This window comes from Stegostoma tigrinum, chromosome 16, assembly GCF_030684315.1.
Source record: "Stegostoma tigrinum isolate sSteTig4 chromosome 16, sSteTig4.hap1, whole genome shotgun sequence".
NCBI lineage: Eukaryota > Metazoa > Chordata > Chondrichthyes > Orectolobiformes > Stegostomatidae > Stegostoma > Stegostoma tigrinum.
Window position 1 is genome coordinate 6,275,428 of NC_081369.1, and position 19,729 is coordinate 6,295,156.

The 19,729-nt window shown below is 42.9% G+C and overlaps 1 protein-coding gene across 4 annotated transcripts in view; it reads right to left on the reverse strand.

Annotated features, from left to right (window-relative positions):
• vac14 (vac14 homolog (S. cerevisiae)) overlaps window positions 1-19,729 on the reverse strand; it is a 320,684-nt gene that overhangs the window by 133,450 nt on the left and 167,505 nt on the right. For all 4 annotated transcript variants that reach the window (XR_007249130.2, XR_007249129.2, XR_007249128.2 and 1 more), the window contains exon 15: window positions 12,952-13,084. Coding sequence is in view for 1 of the 4 variants with exons in the window: in XM_048546809.2 (XP_048402766.1) it covers window positions 12,952-13,084 (133 nt within the window). In the remaining 3 variants the exon portion in view is untranslated. The remainder of the gene's footprint in view (window positions 1-12,951; window positions 13,085-19,729) is intronic.

Genomic DNA, 19,729 nt, shown 5'->3' on the forward strand with positions numbered 1-19,729 from the left:
GCAATCTCTCTCCCCACTCACCCACCTTCAACTCTCCCCAAACTCGAGCTCATCCAACCACCTGCGGTCTACATCCGAACTCTCTCAATGTTTTGTTCATCCACATCTGCCCTGTACGCTGACTGAACTACCCTCATTCCCCATTCAGCAACAACTGTGATTCAGGAAAGATTAAATAAGTCCATTTGTTGAAGTTTTTTTTAAAAGAAGAGGAGTACAGATGAGCTACCCAAGAGGCAGGCCACTCTGCGAAAGGTTGATACCTGGGAAATGAAAAAAAACCTGGTATAATATAAATCTGTAGCAGGAACACAGAAATAATTACATCATTAATACATATTTCAAACTATTTGAAATACAAAGACTGGCTCCTGAGAAAAAAAGTTACCCCAAGGGAAACTACAGCATGTCAAACCTTCCCTTCTTAAAAGGGAAAGATCTGTGCTCACAGTAGTATTCCTGTAACTCTCAGTTAATGTGACAAGGGGCAGTCTGAAAGCAGATGTGTCCCACTGTTGTACAATACATGAGAATGTTTCACCCCTGTATCATCACAAATGGGCATTCCTGTATAAGGAATCCTTTCAATGTGGCTTTACTGTAGTACCGAGGGAGTGCAGCATGGTCAAGAGGTGACATCTTTCAGATGAGTTATTAAACAAAAGCTCTGGCTGCTATCTCAGGTCGATGTACGAGGTTCCAAGATGGTAATTGAGAGGATTAGATTAGATTAGATTCCCTACAGTGTGGGGACAGGCCCTTCGGCCCAACAAGTCCACACAGCCCCTTGAAGCATCCCACCCAGACACATTCCTCTATAACCCACACATCCCTGAACATTATGGGCAATTTAGCTTGGCCGATCCACCAAGTCTGCGCATCTTTGGACGGTGGGAGGAAACCGGAGCACCCGGAGGAAACCCACGCAGACACAGGGAGAATGTGCAAACTCCACACAGACAGTCGCCCAAGGCTGGAATCGAACCCAGGTCTCTGGTGCCGAGAGGCTGCAGTGCTAACCACTGAGCCACCGTGCCGCCCCAGTGGAGGGGGAATCGTCTCCAGAATCTTGGTTAATCTGAGCCTGCCATCACTAAAATTTATTTCACTGTTGTTGGCTTCGTGCTAGTTGCCTGCTATTTTTTCTGTAATATAACGGAGTACACTTCAAAGCAACTTTTATAGGAGAAATTTGAAATTTGAGTTTGTTCTCTCAGGTTTCACGTAAAATGGTGGCTCCCATTCTTTACCAATACTTCTGAAACACACGGCACCAGCTAGGGTTGATTGAGAAATATCATGTGCTGCCCATAACACATTCTCTCCCAAGCCTTAGTAGTATGAGGGAGTTGACTTTGATACAAGATGATTCATTTTGCTGAGCACCTCATCAAAATGGCAATATCAGAAATTTTGTCACATTCAAAATGGAAATGGGTGCTATTGGGAATGTACAACAATGCACAAGTGTGATTAACATTGCGTGCATATGTGTACATGTCTGCCTGTGTGTGTAGGTGCGTGCGTGTGCGCGCGCACCTGTGTGCATGAGTGTGAAGTTCCCTGCCTCCAGTGCATTATCGTGAAACTGCACAGCAGCCAGTTGGGTTGGTTATAAAGTCCAATTGCTTCCCCCCCCCTCATAAGAAGCAGTTTGTTCCATAAACACCCACTCATCAGATTAAGAAAAATACATTAAATATTCAATTCAAACAAAGAAGTGTATTTATCTAACATTAAAGACTGAGCTGGGACTGAGTGCTACAAAGCATTTTTTTGTTGGATACACTTTTTGGTTCATTAACTCTCCATCAGTGGCACAGCCTCAGCAATTCTACTGATGAAAAACAGGTTTCCAGGGCTGGCACTAGCTTTTACACAAGGTAAACCCGAAAGGGCGAAAATGACCCACCACAGGTTTATATTTTTCTAAGCCGTTTCCTGTTGCTGTAGCTAGGGCAGTGTGCTCACATCGACGGTAAGGGCGTCTTGGGGACTAATGCATGTGCATCAAAGCACCTCATCAAATTATTGTGAAACCTCATTTACTCACTGAGGCAGTACACAAAGGAGGAGGTAAATGAGGATATTCTGTAATAGAAACAAAGGTATGGAAATTCTTTATCGTCAGTCTTCTACTCTTTATTTTTACTGGTTCTCAGTCTTGAAGTTTGAGATTAACCTTGATTACAACTGCTTTACAAATCTCTGCCGTCAATATCAGAACCCTTCGCCCAAAATGGATGGTTACAAGCCTCAATTTCTCAACTCTGACAAGGCCATGCCTCAAATCCTGTTTCTGCATCACACAGCGCCAAGTTTCACAGAAAGAGGGGCATTCAAGAGAACAGCAATGTCAGAACTGCATATTTAAACATCTTGTGAAAAGTGAAAAGTGGGTGAGGACTAAGTATCAAAAGCCTTAGGTGGGGAATCCAAGATCTTTCTGTGGGATTTGACCTCCTGCACGCACTCCAATGTATATCTATACAAATCAATCCGTACTGCATCTGAATGACAAATGTTTGCCATCATTCCAGCAATAATATTACACAACAAAGTCGGGCGACTGACGAACAGTTGGCAGTACTCAGAGCTTTCTGGGAGTCAAGTTAGAATTTCAAGTCTTGAAATTCTAAGACCCATCTCAGAGAGAAGAAAACTGTATTAACCCCACAGTGGCAATCTGTGTGCTTCCTCCTTGACAACGTTCTTTAAGGCCAGAGTCTGGTGAAGGGTCACTGGACTTGAAACATTAAGTCTGTTTTTCACACCACAGATGCAGCCAGACCTGCCTAGTTTCTCCGGCAATTTCTGTTTTTGTTCTCCTTGTTCAAGTTTGGCTTGAGGTTTGCCAGTGTCACCTGCGTATTCACCAGCTCTCCAGCCACATCACCCAGCTGCCCTACCTCCAGCTTCACTATATTTATGGCATTTAATAATTAACTTGGTTGAAGTCTTTTTGTTTTTAAAAGCAACAGGGTGGGCGGTGTTATGGCTCCTGAGTCTCCCTGCTCTCCAGCACCAGGCTGATAGCATCCTTCTTTCCCCTTCTCTCTCTCATCTTTTTCTTCTTCTAGACAGTAACGGCAAAAAAGGTGACATTGGTGGGATCAGGTGGCCCAGGGCAACTGGTGGCGAAAGTGGGAGCAGGGAGCCTGGGGTGAGGTTGAGCTTGAAATGGAGGAGATCAAGCCCTTGTGAAGAGCCCAGCGTGGCTATGCATTTATGGGCTGTGGTGTTGAGTTGTTAACTGTGTTTCTTTGCTCTTCTACTTTTTAGAAAGAAGGATTGTAATATTTAAGTTTTTAATCTTGCTTTCGAGTTTTCTGCTTTGTAACTAAAATTCTGTATCTAGATACCTTCATACCCAAGATGGTGCCATAAGTGGCAACTGTAAACCTTTTGCTGTACCCATGAGTACATGTGACAATGAAGTTAATTCAATTTCAAATTTCTAATGTGTGCTCATTCACAGGACCAACCTAACGGAGGGGCAGTCTGGAGAGATTCTTGGAATTACACCAGCCTCTGTCTCATATTTTCTTCTGAGGCAATTCTCTGCTCCTTTCTCAGTCCTGAAGGAGTCATAGTTCCTTACACATCAAATGCTCAGGCAGACTTCATCCACTCATCTGAGCCGGATCCAACGCGCGCACACACATATGCACACGCACACACCCCTAGCTTGTCCCTGCCCTAACCCTTTGGCACAAAGACCAATCATAGAAAACACCACGACAGCTCCATTTGAAATCCATCAGCTAAGCACTGCTCTGTATGGCTCAGTTCCACAGTGACCTTCACCCTCGAGAGAGTTCTCACTTTGAAAAACTTAAACAACTTTAATATGAAACTAATGACGCCCCACCCCCCATGCACCACATACCCTTGTCAAAGAGTCACACACATTCTTCTCATTAGATGGCAGGAAGACAGACTTCTTCCTGCCAAATTCTAATTCTAGCAAATTTAATTTTCTCTGTATGTTATTAATGCAATGTGTGGTTAACATAAAGCACTGATGCAGTTAGATAAAAATGATACTTCCATTCCAAAAAAAAGCAAAGGAATGTGGCACCAGCAGGAGTTCTCATTCACAAAGTTACAAATAACTCGCAAGTATTTCATTTCTACTGCCTGAACAGTGCACCCCATTTGGAAACATACAGCGTTATGGTTAATTAATGTTTCATGCTAATTTCAATCACTTTTAGGCTGTACAAATCAAAGCTAGGACCAGATAATGAAGACAGAATAATGAGGGATCATTTCCATGTCCCAGTAAAACATCCAATCATATGAATCTCTTTTAAATATCCCTAAGGTCTCACAAATTGGTGCAAAGAGAACAGACAGAAGGGGATACAATGGAGTGAGGTTACGTTAGTAATTATAGACAACTTTTACTCTTTAGCGGCTGGACAACCTGTGGTGATGCAGCATTCATCTTACCTTGTTCAAGGACAAGATGTTGGAAGTCAAATGAATCAGAGGTTATGAATTGAGTGTTAGGGTGGGGTCTGGTGAAGAGTCTAATCCTTAGGCAAATCAAAGCTGCTCCTGTCCAGCAGCTTGATGCAAATGGATATGGGTGCCACAGTGGCATTATCTTAAACTCACTAACTACAGGATGTGATGGGTCTAAAATTGATCCTGCTGATTTTGCCTTATTACTGAAAGAAGGGTAGCAGTGGCTCAGTGGTTAGCAGCACTGCCTCACAAAGCCGGAAAGCTGGGATCGTTTCTAGCCTCGGGCGACTGTGTGTGCAGCTTGCACATTCTCCCCGTGACTGCGTATTGTCCCAGTGTCTGCGTGGGTTTCTTCCGGGTGGTCTGGTTTCCTCTCTCAGTTCAAAGATATGCAGGTTAGGCGGTTTGGCCATGCTAAATTGTCCATAGCATCCAGGGATGTGCAGCCAAGATTGGAAATACAGGATTAGAAAAAGGGTAGGGGATGGGTCTGAGTGGGATGCTCTTTGGAGGGTCTGTGTGGACTCAATGGGCTGAACAACCTGTTTCCACGCTGTATTCTATGATTCTATGAACATGCCAAAATGGAGAACAGAGGATTTGGCAACTACCCTGCATCTTTTAATTTAACAGTCCTGTTTCAGAACCAGCTGCTGAGCTATTCTGATGAACAACAGCAAGGCTGAGAGATACTGGGACTGTGCTGCACAAAGATGCCCAAGATGTTAAACTAATGCCCTGCCTGTCCACTCTGTCCCTTTCAAATGGACAGAAAAGATACTACAGTACTAATTTGAAAAGGGATACTCTTGCCAATATAAGATTCCCTCAACTAACACCATTCACAGCAGATTATCTAGTCATCGAGAAGTTATCGAATCTTGCTCTGCATAAATTGACTGCTGCATTTCTCACATTATAACAGTGACTACATTTTGCAGGTGCCTTTGGAGGTGACCTGAAGTGTCATGAAGTGCACAAATTGCAGATATTTTTTGTAGCTTCTTTTAGAACTGAATGAATGAGTCTCGAGAGCAAAATGGATGTCTAGGGTCCTTCTCGGGCAGGGATGAAGAATACCAGCTGCCTTCAGAAGGAACAACTTACAACTTTATTCAGTATTCTATTTATAAGCAAAAGATCAAGCCATCATGGACAGACTTTAATTGGACTACATTCTGCCAAATTAGTGTCAACTTGCTAGGGAGTGTTTAACACGTAGCTTTAGTTAGACGCAGCTATCTTTATTCACTGTTGAGGCATGTATTAGAGGATTTAAACCGCTGCTGCATTTTAGATGCCCTGATAAGACAAAGGCAACTGTTTACTTAACAAAGTTGAGAGCCAATTAGCTAACAACCAAGTGTTTTCTTTTACAACATCTGTCAAAATATACCTGCTCCTGACTAAACATACGAGCACAAACAGGAGTGGAGTTCATGAGTTTTGGAATTAAAGCTCCATAGATGTATAATTCTATTATTTCTTTACCTTTTAATGCCCAGATTACAGTTGCGCACAGCTCATTCGCTAATATTCATAGGAATGAAAATTCAGGTTGTTTCCATGGATGCCACAGACGTCAATGACTTAAAAAGCCGGAACGTGACGACAATCAACTTTCCACATAAATGCAGGCTTCATAAAGCTGAGAGAGGTTTGACAGGCAATGACGGTTCCAATTAATCCCAGTGGTGGGAGCGATCTTTGATTCACAGGAGGGATCCACTGCATTCAGGCATCCATTTGAAGAAACAAACCAGGGGAAGACCTAATAAAAGGTTCTGACTGGGATGTGCCCTTAGGGGAAAAAATACCAACTTAATCAAATGTGCCCAGTTAAACAGAAAAAGTGAGCAGTAAATGCCACCCAGCGAGTACGGGCCTTCCATTCAGGGACTAATAGACACCAAGAGTTGCTTAATTGCTTAGAACTGTCCGGTTAATCCTGCACAATCTTATACCTGATCAACACAAAGAGAAAAGGCCCAAAAGTTCACTGCTAATAAACGCAGCATTCACTGGATTCTGTACAGCATTCGTATCAGGGGACAACACCACAGAGACCCAAAATGGGAGGGAGCAAAAATAACCCCAACACTAAACATTACTACAAAATGGGCAAGTGTTAGTGATTGAAGCCCAGATAAAAGAGTTGTGTTCAGGACATTTTTATAGGGGGGAAAAAAAAGTGAAGGCAAGGCAGAGAGGTAAATGTAGACAGCAGAGCAGAGAATGCCCAATGGAAGCTGGACTAAATGGCTTTGACTAACACATTTTACTTCTGATTATTCCAGCAAGTTTCTTTCTCCCCTCCATCATTCGCTCATATTGATCAAATTCCTAACACTATATTTCACAGACTTCAAAATTCAGAAACACCAGGTACATGCCTATATCTGTGAACTCATTCCTCTAGATCCCACAGTCATACTGTGGCTTGCTAGCTTCAGCCTACTGTCACATTTTGTACTGGCCTCAGTTTCTTAAAAAAACCTCATTCTATTACCAGTCATCAGCCATAACCGATGGTGTGACAAGCTGCAGCGGCAGTGGGGTGGAAGGGGTTAATACTGCAAGAGATAGCTAAAATTAAGTGGTCATGATATTGATGGGCTCTGTACTAAACAGGTTATAATTACCAGATGGGCAAGCTCCTAAAGTCTGTTGACGACAGCAAGCAGAGGGATCAGTACAATTTAAACTGAACGGCTCAGGTCTCAGTGCACTAAGTTGAAAGCAATTCTCGCTTATTCACCCTGATGTTCATCAGGCAACCAAATATGTCAGTTTTGATCAACAAGTGGAGTTGTGGACATCATAATCACGGACACAAATATCAAATATATCCTTACAAAGGCCACAAAGCTCAGCAAGGAGAGAACAGGACCAACAATGGAGCCATTGGACACAGAGGATCGAGTAACAGGGTGGGGAAACAGTGCGACAGGCAAACCAGAAAATATGGCAAACCAAAATTGTGCTAGAAATTCAAAACAAAAACACAAAATGCTGGAAATACTCAGGAGGTCTGGTACCAGTGAAGAGACAAACAAACTTACTTTAAGTGACCTTTGTGCTTTTAACACAAGGTATACTCTGGATTTCTTGGAAGAGGTAGGAGTCTTAGCAAGCTAGAACAGTGATGGGAGGGACATAGCAGAAAGAGTGGGGATTGGCACAACAATGACTGTACCAAATGATGTGGGGAAGATAAGGAAGGGAAACACATCCTTGGTTCAGTTATACAGGAGAATGTTGGTGGCTTCCGTCAGCATAGTCATCACCCAATGCTGGATGTGCAGTAGGAAATTAATTGAACATACCAACTAAAGGATAATGGAGGTCATTTCCAGGTTGGAATGTGGTGAGGGTGGTATTGACATCAGCAAATATTGAGCTGAGCATACGGCTTGTGTGCTCAGTTGAGTTGGGAGATGTTACTGACTTTGTGGCAAAGAGAGTATGGCAGAATCGGCTCATTCTGCTGTTTCAGTCCAGTAGCCATGCTTCACAGCCAACCAATAGTAGCAGGTCACATGACCACAGTGGAGTTTACAGCCAAGCTCAAAGTTACCCTCGACTAAGGCACACACAAACATATTTTCCAGCAGGGCTCAGGGAAGAATAATCAGGAGCAAGGAGCTGGGAGGTGTTTTTATTCTTTTAGTGAAGTGGTGCTTGGTATGCTTACCTTTATTAGTCAGTGCATTGAGTATAGGAGTTGGAGGTCATGTTGCAGCTGTACAGGACATTGGTTTGGCCACTATTAGAATACTGCCCTCTGTTCTGGTCTCCCTGCTAATAGGAAGAATGTTGCAAAACTTGAACAGGGTTCAGAAAAGATTTATGAGGATGTTGCCAGGGTTGGAGGTTTTGAGCCATAGGGAAGGAGGGTGAATAGGATGGGACTATTTTCCCTAGAGCACCAGAGGCTGAGAGGCGACCTTACTGAAGTTTATAAAATCATAAACGGGATAGGGTGAATAGACAAGGTCGCTTCCCCGGGGTAGCAGAGTCCAAAACTAGAGGGCAGAGGCTTAAGGTGAGAGAGGAAAGGCCTAAAAAGGACTTAGGGGCAACTTTTTCATGCGGAGGTTGGTGCGGGTCTGGAAATGAGCTGCCAGAGGAAGAGGTGGAGGCTGGTACAATTACATTTAAAAGGCATCTGGATGGGTAAATGAATAGGAAAGGTCTAGAGGGATAAGGGCCAAATACTGGCAAATAGGATGAGGTTAAATTTTGATATCTGGTAGGCATGGATTGACTGAACTAAAGGGTCTGTTTCCAAGCTGTACATCTCTAAGGCTGTATGACTGTAGTCAGGGATGTTTCAGGTGAATTTTAGCACAACTGCACACAAGCCTGAGGATCAGCTAATTCAGCACAACCTGAACATCCTTCTAAAGGACTCCACAGATCCTATTTTTATTCAAATTGAGCTGCAAATGAACAACCTGGTTACTCTGACAAACTGGGTTTACCCATCAGAGCAAATGGAGCTCTCCCAGGCACATGATTGCTGGCGTATTCTGAATTAAAAATGGGGGGGGGGGTCTCTATCATAGAGAAACCACCTGATTGGATAGTTGCAGCAGTTATTCATACCGTTAGGATATTAATTGCTGTCATCTTTCTCAGCAAAAGTGGGCTCAGCAGCTTCAAAATCACATCCTACGGGGTTAGTGCAAAAGTCCTAAATGCTTTGCTGACACTTCAAATATAGAGAGACAATTAAGACGTACTATGGGAATTGTCAACTTGTTTCTTAGGAAACCATTCGAAATGCCAAAGAATTAATGGGCTTATTTTTGCTCTATGATTTTCTGTCCATTGCGAAGCAGAATTAAAGGTCAGGTCAAGTTAAACATTCCAGAGTTTCATCAATGGGAAAATTTAAAGCACATCTTCGTTAATGCTGTGCCGTGTTGAAGCCAGCATTGCCCACTGGGCCTTGTTTACATAAGCAAATTCACGAAGACATGTCTTGTCTACTAATCCCTAAAGTTGCAGTCTGTGTAAAACGTGAGTTCAGATCTTACAGTGAAAAGGAATGTAAATGTTTGAAGCTAATTCGAAACAGGCTGCACAATAGCCTCCCTAGTGCTATAAATACCACAAATGCCTGATAGGCAGACAATACACCAGGGTAAGACTGCTTTTCAGCAAAGCTGTGTGGAACCAGTTTTGATTGTGTGGTTTAAAAGAGTCAAATGTTTTAAACATGAGAACTATGCAACGGAAATTGGGACAGAAGTAAAGGCCCTACCTGAAGAGGTGTTGAGTATCTACTTTGGCAAAGGTTTGCAGGGTGCGAAGGTGGTGTACTTTTGGTCTAGTTAAGTCCAAGGCGTCGCACATAATGAGGATAATATTGAGTCGTCAGACCTCCACAGTAAATTCATATTCAAATGACTGAGATGTGGGTTTCTGGCGTACTACACGTCACTGCTGATCACAGTCGTAGCAATCTGCTTCATGGATGGCAGCTGAAACTGTATAGCTGTCTGAGAACTGGTGCTCTTCCCATTCAATACCACGAACATTACAAGACATGGGGCAAAAAGGGTAAGGTGGCTCAGTGTACAGCAGTAAGCTCAAATGTGCTGGAATGCATGGCCTTGAGTACAGACACAGTTTGACACTTCCTCAGCACAGTACTATCATTCAGGAGAAGTGATAAACCTCTCCTGGCTGCCCTCTTCAGTGTGATTTTATGGGATCGTTTACACCCAAAGATCCACTGCTTAGATGACGACCAAGTATGTTTATAATATCTATCATCAGTCAGCCAACATCGCTAAAACAGAGGACACTGTCTTCATTACATCATTGGTCGCGAAAGTTTGCTCTTAACACTATCCTAAATGAAAGCAGTTATCATAACCCAGTATTTCATTGGCAGCCAAGTGGTTTGGGATACCCAAGGTCATGAAATTAATTCTATAAATGCAAGGCTATTGAGAAGAGGAGGAATTTCTTCAGCCAAAGGGTGGTGACTCTGCGGAACTCCTTGCTGCAGAAGACTGTGGGGGCCAAGTCATTAAACATAATTAAGTCAAAGATAGAAAGATTCTTGATTAGTAAGAGGATAGAGGGTTACAGGGAAGAGGCAAGAGATATTAGCCACGTTCGAATGGTGGAACAGACTCAATGGGCTGAATGACCTAATTCTGCTCTACTAACTAATGGTCTAAGGCTACCTTCTTTAAGAGATCCTGGGCCATTTCATACATTCACGAGAACAACACAAGATCTTGAGATGGTTTCTTACTCAGTCTGCACCCAAACTCTCCAGATTAGTCATTGGACTGTTTGTCTTGTAAAGCAAGTGACTGATTATTCTGCAAGTGGACTCCAAAGCTGGCATTTGACTGCCTCATGGATGTGAAGCACTGTGGAACAAACTGGGGCACTGAAAGACTCCAAGACATTGCCAGCTCTTTCATTTATGCAAAATCTCAGTTCTAACTGACCAACCCTATTGAGACTGTGATCCCTGGTTTTTGACTTCCGAACGAAGGGAAATATCCTCCCAGCAACTGGTCTGCCCAGGACTGCTAGAATTTTATGCATTTCAGTTAGAACCCCGCTCATCCTTCCAAACTCTAGCGAATACGGATGCAAAGCCAATCTCTTTTAAGGGAATCGTCTTGCCGTCCTGGATATCACCCGAGTGAATCTCCGCTGCACTCTCCACCCAAGAACGATCACACTTACCACTGAGGGAGACCAAACTTGCAACCCAATACTCCAGCTGTGGTCTCACCCAAGGGCCTGTATAATTATAGTCAGATATGCCTACTGCTAAACTCGAATCCTCTGCAAGGAAGGCTGAAATATCATTTGCGTGCCGAATCACTTACTGTACTACCTGTCTAATCTCATTGACTGGTGCATAAGTATATCAGATCCCTTTTTACATTCATATTTTCCAATACATCACTATTTAGGTAAAACTCTGCCTTGTATTTCATACCAAAATGTTAGCCTTGTGGCACTGCATTTGTCTATTCCCTCCAAGTGGCCCAAATCATCATGCAGCCTCCTTGCATTCTCCTCACCAACCCTGTCAGTTCTGTCATTAGCCAACTTGGAAATAGTATATTTGGTCCCATAAGCTGTACATTGAGATATATTGTGAATACCTGAGGCCCGAGCTCTGATCATTGTGGTGCCCCCACTAGTCGCTGTTTGCTATCTGGAAAAAGACCCATTCTTCCTACACTGTCTCCTTTCCATCAAATAATTGCCAATCCAGGCTAATACTTTCAACAACATCCTGTACAATATCAGATTAAACAGAAGATAATGTTCCACAGTTGATTTGGACATGAGAAAATGAACCTGAGTGAATCCACAGGGAGTGGCACGAGTGTGTTATTTACTTCTAGACTAACCAATTAGATGTTCTACTAGTAGAGAAAAAGTTAATGAGTACACATATTTAACGGTGGTTATCTTGCTTTATTTAGTGAACATTTCTGCTTGAGGGACATCAGGATATTTTCCCTTCTGATGTACCATATTAGCATAAATACCATCAGATCAGGTGCAGTTCAAGTCAAACACCGTAAAACTCCGTTTACATTACTCACTATCAAACCTCACTAAAAGCCAACCTCAGAAGACGACACTCAGTAATCTCAATACTGAGTCCTCGCATTACGGTGATCCACAAAGAATGGTATTTGCTCAAATCTACAATATTAAAGGCCACTTGAGTTAAAGTAGAAGTCTGTAAAATTCTGCTACAATTCTCATGAATTTGCTTGATACTGATCAAAGTTGACCCTTTCCCTAAAGTGACCACCACCTTTCACCTTGATAAAGATACAAAAGCATTTCCATTCCACATTCTGAAACTGAGATTAGAAGATTCAAAGTCAATTAGAATAGGACATGTGGCAGAGTAGGGAAATTCAGGGTTGAGTTTACGCATATTCCTCAACAAGACTGGACATGAGGTAGCTCAGTGGTTAGCAATGCTGCCTCAAAGCGCCAGGGATCTGGATTTGATTCTAGCCTTGGATTACTGTTTGAGGAGTTTGCACATTCTCTCCGTTTCTGCGTGGGTTACCTCCTGTTGCTCCAGTTTCCTCCCACGGTACAAAAATGTGCAGGTTAAGTGCATTGGCCATGCTAAATTGCCCTCAAGTACCCAGGGATGTGTAGTCTAGGTGGGTTAGCCATGCTAAATGCTGAGTTGAGGTGGGTGGGATACTCTCAGAAGGTTGGTGCGTACCTGATGGGCTGAATGGTCTCTTTCTGCACTGTAGGAATTCTATGATTCTATATCTGTCATCATCTCAAGACAAAAATAAAGACACCCTAAAATATAAGGAAGCAAATGAATCACTTACCACAGATCAGTGGCTCGTTTATGCTTGTGTTCAAAATATACAATTTCTGAAAGATAGTTGGGGAGGCAAACAGACTCCAGATGGCTAAAACACAACGCAAGGGACTCAGACCTACCGGATGATGAAAGGCCCTCGTATTTCTAGCAGTCTCTTCTCGTTGTTGAACTGCTTCAGCAAGTTGATCATAAACTTGAAAAAATAGGAATTCATGGTGGGAGTTGAGGGGGAGCATTCCAATGTTCGCGGCCCTAGAGTACAAAAAGAAAATTAACAGACATTCATCTTTTTGAGCAGCATCATCAGGCCTAAGCAAAGTTAAGCCTTAACACCTTTACTGATTACCTTGGGGAACCGGGAAGTAAGATCCTAGAGAGATTTTTTTTTCCCCCCTGGACTTGACTGTGGAGATTTGGAACAAGGTCAGCAGCAAGTTAAAGGACCTTCCTATTTTGACTTTAATTTGAGTAGTGTCTCATCATGGCTCTTCAATAATTTACTCGATGTTGTAGTAAAGTTAACTTTTAGTTTTTAACCTGTTAAAAGGCTGAACGCATAACTGAATAATTAGTTTATTAACTATAAAAAGCAATGAGAGCTAACATACAACAGTAAAACAGAATTAGAAGACCCTTCAAGCAGAAAATGTCAATTAACAGCAAATTATTGCTCAGTTACAGAACCAGTAGAAAAGTTCTCTTGGAAAGTTCTGTATACGCACTTCCTGGAGAAACAGCATCAATTAGAAAAGTTAGGAAGTGTGGATCAAAGAAAAGGAGAAGCGAATCATTGTCGAATGATAACTGGGTACCAGGTAATGCTATAGAAACTGTAAGTGGTATCACACCAATTATGAAAAAGAACTGGACAAAATGCTTAGAGATTTAAATAAGTGGCCAATCAGCCATACCAAGTTTAGAATTGCGAGATAAAGTGCGGAGCTGGATGAACACAGCGGGCCAAGCAGCATCTCAGAAGCACAAAAGCTGACATTTCGGGCCTAGACCCTTCATCAGAAAAGGGGGATGGGGAGAGGATTCTGAAATAAATAGGGAGAGAGGGGAGGGGGACTGAAGATGGATAGAGGAGAAGATAGGTGGAGAGGAGAGTATAGGTGGGGAGGTAGGGAGGGGATAGGTCAGTCTGGGGAGGACGGACAGGTCAAGGGGGTGGGATGAGGTTGGTAGGTGGGAAATGGAGGTGTGGCTTGGAGTGGGAGGAGGGGATAGGTGAGAAGAACAGGTTAGGGAGGCAGGGACGAGCTGGGCTGGTTTTGGGATGCAGTTGGTGGGGGGGGCAGGGAAAAGAGGGAAGAGGGGAGATTTTGAAGCTGCTGAAGTCCACATTGATACCATTGGGCTGCTGGGTTCCCAAGCGGAATAGGAGTTGCTGTTCCTGCAACCTATGGGTGGCATCATTATGGCACTGCAGCAGGCCCAGGATGGACATGTCAAGGGGGAGTTGAAATGGTTCGCGACTGGGGGGTGCAGTTGTTTATTGCAAACCGAGCGTAGGTGTTCTGCAAAGTGGTCCCCAAGCCTCCACTTGGTTTCCCCACTGTAGAGGAGGCCACAACGGGTACAGCGGATGCAGTATGTCACATTGGTGGATGTGCAGGTGAACATCTGCTTGATGTGGAAAGTCATCTTGGGCCTGGGATGGGGGTGAGGGAAGTGGTGTGGGGCAAGTGTAGCACTTCCTGCGGTTGCAGGGGAAAGTGCTGGGTGTGGTGGGGTTGGAGGGGAGTGTTATCTCTGATCACAAGTTTAGAATTGCAACATGTTTTGAGTTTCCTGGTTAAAATTGGCATGCTTATGTGCTGCTTTTTAGTTGATGCTTTAATTTTTGACACTGTTGCTCATTACTTAACGACATACCTGACATACAACGTTTAAAAGTCTATTGTGAGGATTAACATTTAAAAACACTAATACTAAACTGAAACATCCAGGGTTAGATGTCCCTCACGGAGTGGAACCAAACTGGGTGGTGAGTTAAGGTCACAGAAGTGTGATGCATGATACCAAAGGGTAATGATCTCAAAATGACTTTTCATAGTGAGACTACTGCGATAAACACATTTCATGAACAAAAACACAAATTGCTGGAAAAGCTCAACAAGTTTGGCAGCATCGGTGCAGAGAAATCAGAGTTAACATTCTCCTCCGTTCTGAGGAAGGGTCGCTCGACCCGAAACGTTAATACTGCTTTCTCTCCGTAGATGCTGCCAGACCTCCTGAGCTTTTCCAGCAATTTCTGTTTTTATTACTGATTAATAGCATCCGCAGTCCTTTCGATCTTTCATGACCCTAGTATGTGACTTAGGCTGGGAAAAAGTTGATGTGGTATCTTTTAACAACGTGCTGCAAAAATCTTGTAACCGTATATAACCCGCCATTATGGTAAGAGTAAAACAGACTTGCTGGGCTGAATAATGGAGTTCAATTAGTTTCCTAATGCACCTCCCTACCACCTTCCATAGTCTCTTGCATCCTAAGCATTTCATATACATATTTAAAAGAAATCTGGCATTTGTTTGGATTGTGGGCAAAATCAAATCTCCATATTTTGCATCATTTGAAATAACTGGTTCTTAGACTAAATCCACATTTTAATATAGCAGTAATCTATCATGCCAAAGTCAGAATAGGAACTGACTGGAAACCTACAGTTCATGGCTAGTCATGTCTGGATCTATACAGACAAATGTTGTGGTGTACTGTTTCAACATATAGCGCTTGGACCAGTTCAATGGGTTTGAGATGGTATTATGGTCCTTCAGCTAAATTAATTCCCAATAGACATTGGCCACAAGCATAAAACTGCATTTAGTACAGAACACTTCCCAGAGATGTCAGAAAATGCCACAGCAGCAAATTTGTGGTATTAAGGTCAATTGTAAAGGCAATATAAGGAAATCATTATTCCCGAAATTTATTCTTGGAGGAATAAGGTTCCGAAACTAAAAAACATCCGTCATCTGGCAGCAACCTACTGAGATTCCTCTCCTTAAATAAGTATAAACATTGAACAAAAATTCTAAATAGGATCTGTAAATCAGGCAGAACTCCCAGCTAAAAGCCAACATAGAGACAGCTACTACACATTATGGGATTAACAAGCAACAATCTGTTGTCCACATGAGATGCAAAATGAAATTTCTAAAGTGAGAAAAAGGAGAAGTAACTGTCAAGATCAATGCTAAACCAGTAAAAGCTAGAGATGGACTGAGCTTGCACTCAACTGGAATAGTGAGCTATACCTTCTTGATTATCTTGACTTATTAAAAACTACGGCTGCTTAGTACAAAAAGCACCAGAACAATAGCTGCTGTTGATGCAGAATTCTATTGTGCTCCGAGAATCATACTTGGGAAGTGTGGAGGAATAGCTATCTGGCAATATGAGGTTAAGACAGCAGGAAAGCTCTATGAATGGTCATGTGATCTTTAACTCAACACTGGGTCCTCATGGTACATCCAGGACATACACTCCAGGCAACAAAAAAATAGTGTTAACATTCCAACACAGCTGTCAAACAAGACCCGCCAATCCTGAATTTATTTTCAACAAAAGGCTGGTACATTCTCTGACAAATAGTTTGATCATTAGGGTCCTCACTGCAAAGTTTCAGTTATGATGGCCAGATGCAATTCTACATCAAATTTTCTTTCTCCTTTACGAAAAAATAACCGCTACGCTCTGATCACCTGAAAGGGCAAAGGAAACCAATGGCTTATCACTGTTTGTCTCTTCAGCTGCTTGTAGATTGTCTGGTACCATCATAGAGATTATCCATTCAGCTGATTCACCCCTTTACTGACAAACCCAGTTTCACAAAGCCGATCCTTTCCAAAACCTAGACCCAATTATTCCTACGTTCAGTCCATCTTAACCTTTTGACTAACCTCCTGCTCTCTTGGCTTCATGCCCATCAAACTGAACACTTGACATTCTTGTCCATCATAGGCCTCCTGCAGTGCCACAATGATGCCACCCGAAGGTTGCAGGAACAGCAACTCATATTCCGCTGGGGAACCCTGCAGCCCAATGCTATCAATGTGGACTTCACCAGCTTCAAAATCTCCCCTTCCCCCACCACATCCCAAAACCAGCCCAGTTCGTCCCCTCCCCCCACTGCACCACACAACCAGCCCAGCTCTTCCCCTCCACCCACTGCATCCCAAAACCAACCCAGGCTGTCTCTGCCTCCCTAACCTGTTCTTCCTCTCACCTATCCCTACTTCCCACCCCAAGCCGCACCTCCATTTCCTACCTACTAACCTCATCCCACCTCCTTGACCTGTCCGTCTTCCCTGGACTGACCGATCCCTTCCCTACCTATCTTCTTTTCTCTCCATCTTCAGTCCACCTCCCCCTCTCTCCCTATTTATTCCAGAACCCTCACCCCATCCCTCTCTCTGATGAAGGGTCTAGGCCCGAAACGTCAGCTTTTGTGCTCCTGGGATGCTGCTTGGCCTGCTGTGTTCATCCAGCTTCACACTTTATTATCTTGGATTCTCCAGCATCTGCAGTTCCTATTATCACTTGACATTCTTTCCTAGTCTCAAATTCTAACTGACTGTGTCATTACATCCTGCCACCATTTTCAGGAGGAAATGATGGCCCAGTGATATTCTTGCTAGACTATTAATTCAGAGATCCAGGTAATGTCCTGGAGACACAGGCTTGAATCCTGCAATGGCAGACAGTGGAATCTGAATTCAAGAAAAATCTGGAATTAAGAGTCCAATGGTGACCATTAACCAGTTGTCGATTGTCAGAAAAACCCATATGGCGCAGATGGTCAGGGAAGTGAACAAAAACCTTGCCTGGTCCGGCCTACACGTGACTCCAGACTCTCAGCAATGGGGTTGAAAATGCTGGTTGTCATGAGTAAAACGTGAAGGGGCGTACTTAAGTATGGTGAAAATGTCAACTTTCTGCCTTCTGGGCTGGTGAGGAGGATGGGAAGAACAAGTATTGGTCTGGTGATGCGTGCGTTTTAATCAACTGTTGAATGTTTACTAGATAGCAAACTAGATAGGACCATGGTTTAACATTTTATTGAAAGGCAGCTTCTCTCAACAGTATAGCTGCCCCTCACTGCAGCTGAGTAACAGCTGAAATTCTGTGTTCTTGTCTCTGGAATGAGGCTTAAATTTACAGTCTTCTGACCAACAGGAGTCTATGTGACTAAGCAATCTAGGAACATTGGATCTGAAAGCAGGCTTAGGACATTCAGCTCTTCAAATCTGTTCTACCATTCATTAATACCATCGCCGATTTGATTATGGCCTCAATTCTACTTTCCTGCCTATATCTAGAACCCTGAATCCCTGGTCAATGAAAAAACTAACCTCACCTGGAATAAATTCATTTTTCCCAGCCTTCACTACTTTCTTGGGAAGACAATTCCACGCACCAAGGACCTGCAAAGAATCTTTCTTTGTCTCCACCTTAAAATAGAGTCTTGTTATTCTTAACCTGTGCCCTCATGTTCTCACCTGCTGCTTGGGAGGAAACATCCTCCAGGGATTTTACCCTGTCAATTCCCTCAAGTGTTTACATGTTTTAATAAGAAAGAGGTGATTTTATATTGTTAAACTTGAAAGGGTGCAGAAAAGATATACAAAGATGTTACAAGGTTTGGAGGTTTGAGCTATAGGGAGAGGCTGAATTTTCCCTACAGCGGAGTAGGCTGGGAGTTTTATAAACCTCATTGAGGTTTATAAAATCACAAAGAGCATGGGTAGGGTGAATAACCAAGGACGTGGAGTCCAAAATGAGAGGGCACAGGTTTAAGATGAGAGGGGATAATTTAAAAAGGGTTCTATGGGGCAACTTTTTTCACACAGCGGGTGGCGCACATATGAATTGCGCTACAGAGGAAATCGTGGGGGGCTGGTAGAATTACATGTAAAATTCATCTGGATGGGTATATGAATAGGAAGGGCCTAGAGAAATATGGGCCGAATGCTGGCAAATCGTACTCGATATAATTTAGGATATCTGTTCGGCGTGGATGAACTGGACTGAGGGGTCTGTTTTCATGGTGTACATCTCTAAAACCCATTCTTTTTAAGGCCATGCCCTTAATGTGTATTTTGACCAGAGGGATGTAAACAGTAAGGACTGCAGATGCTGGAAGCCAGATTCAATAGATGTGAAGCTGGAAAAACACAGGTCAGACAACATCTGAGGAGCAGCAAAGTCAACAATTCGGGCAGAAATCCTTTGTTCAGCTGGCTTCATTGCTCTTCTTAGAGATGTAGGAATCAATGACAGGACTCCTTTTATTTTCTATTTCAACATACCTAAAGTACGGATAGGTCTCCTGAACGGCTGTAAGTCAGGGTCAGCTGAGATGACTTCCACAGTATCTCAGCCTGCTGATGCTCATGATCTACATTAACACCAAGATGATGATGGAAGGTAATGGAAGGTGGTTGATGCCACGTGGAGCTTGATTATTGCTTTGGGACACAGGATGATGGAAAGAGAACAAGAGGAAATTCCAACAGCACAAGTTACATTTCTAATCATAGTCAATGCTTCCTCTCCCACCATTCTGTATTGAATTTGAAATATTTTTCTCAGCAGAAGTGGGAGAAAAAACCTTGCTTTTAATTTTTTGACCTCATTTAAAATTACACATTTAAATATTTAACATCAGCACTTACGATGATAATTTGATTCTCCTAATGTGCCTGAAATTAGCTGTTCAGACTGAATGAATAAGAAAGCAATCACCGTAAAGAAAGATCATGAGAAACCACATCCAGTGATCAGTCCTGAACAGCATGGGCCCTACTCAGTGTAAAACTGAGATTGAAAGAGATGATCTCCAAATACCCACTGAGCTGAGATACAAGGTGCCTGATATCACTGTTCAAT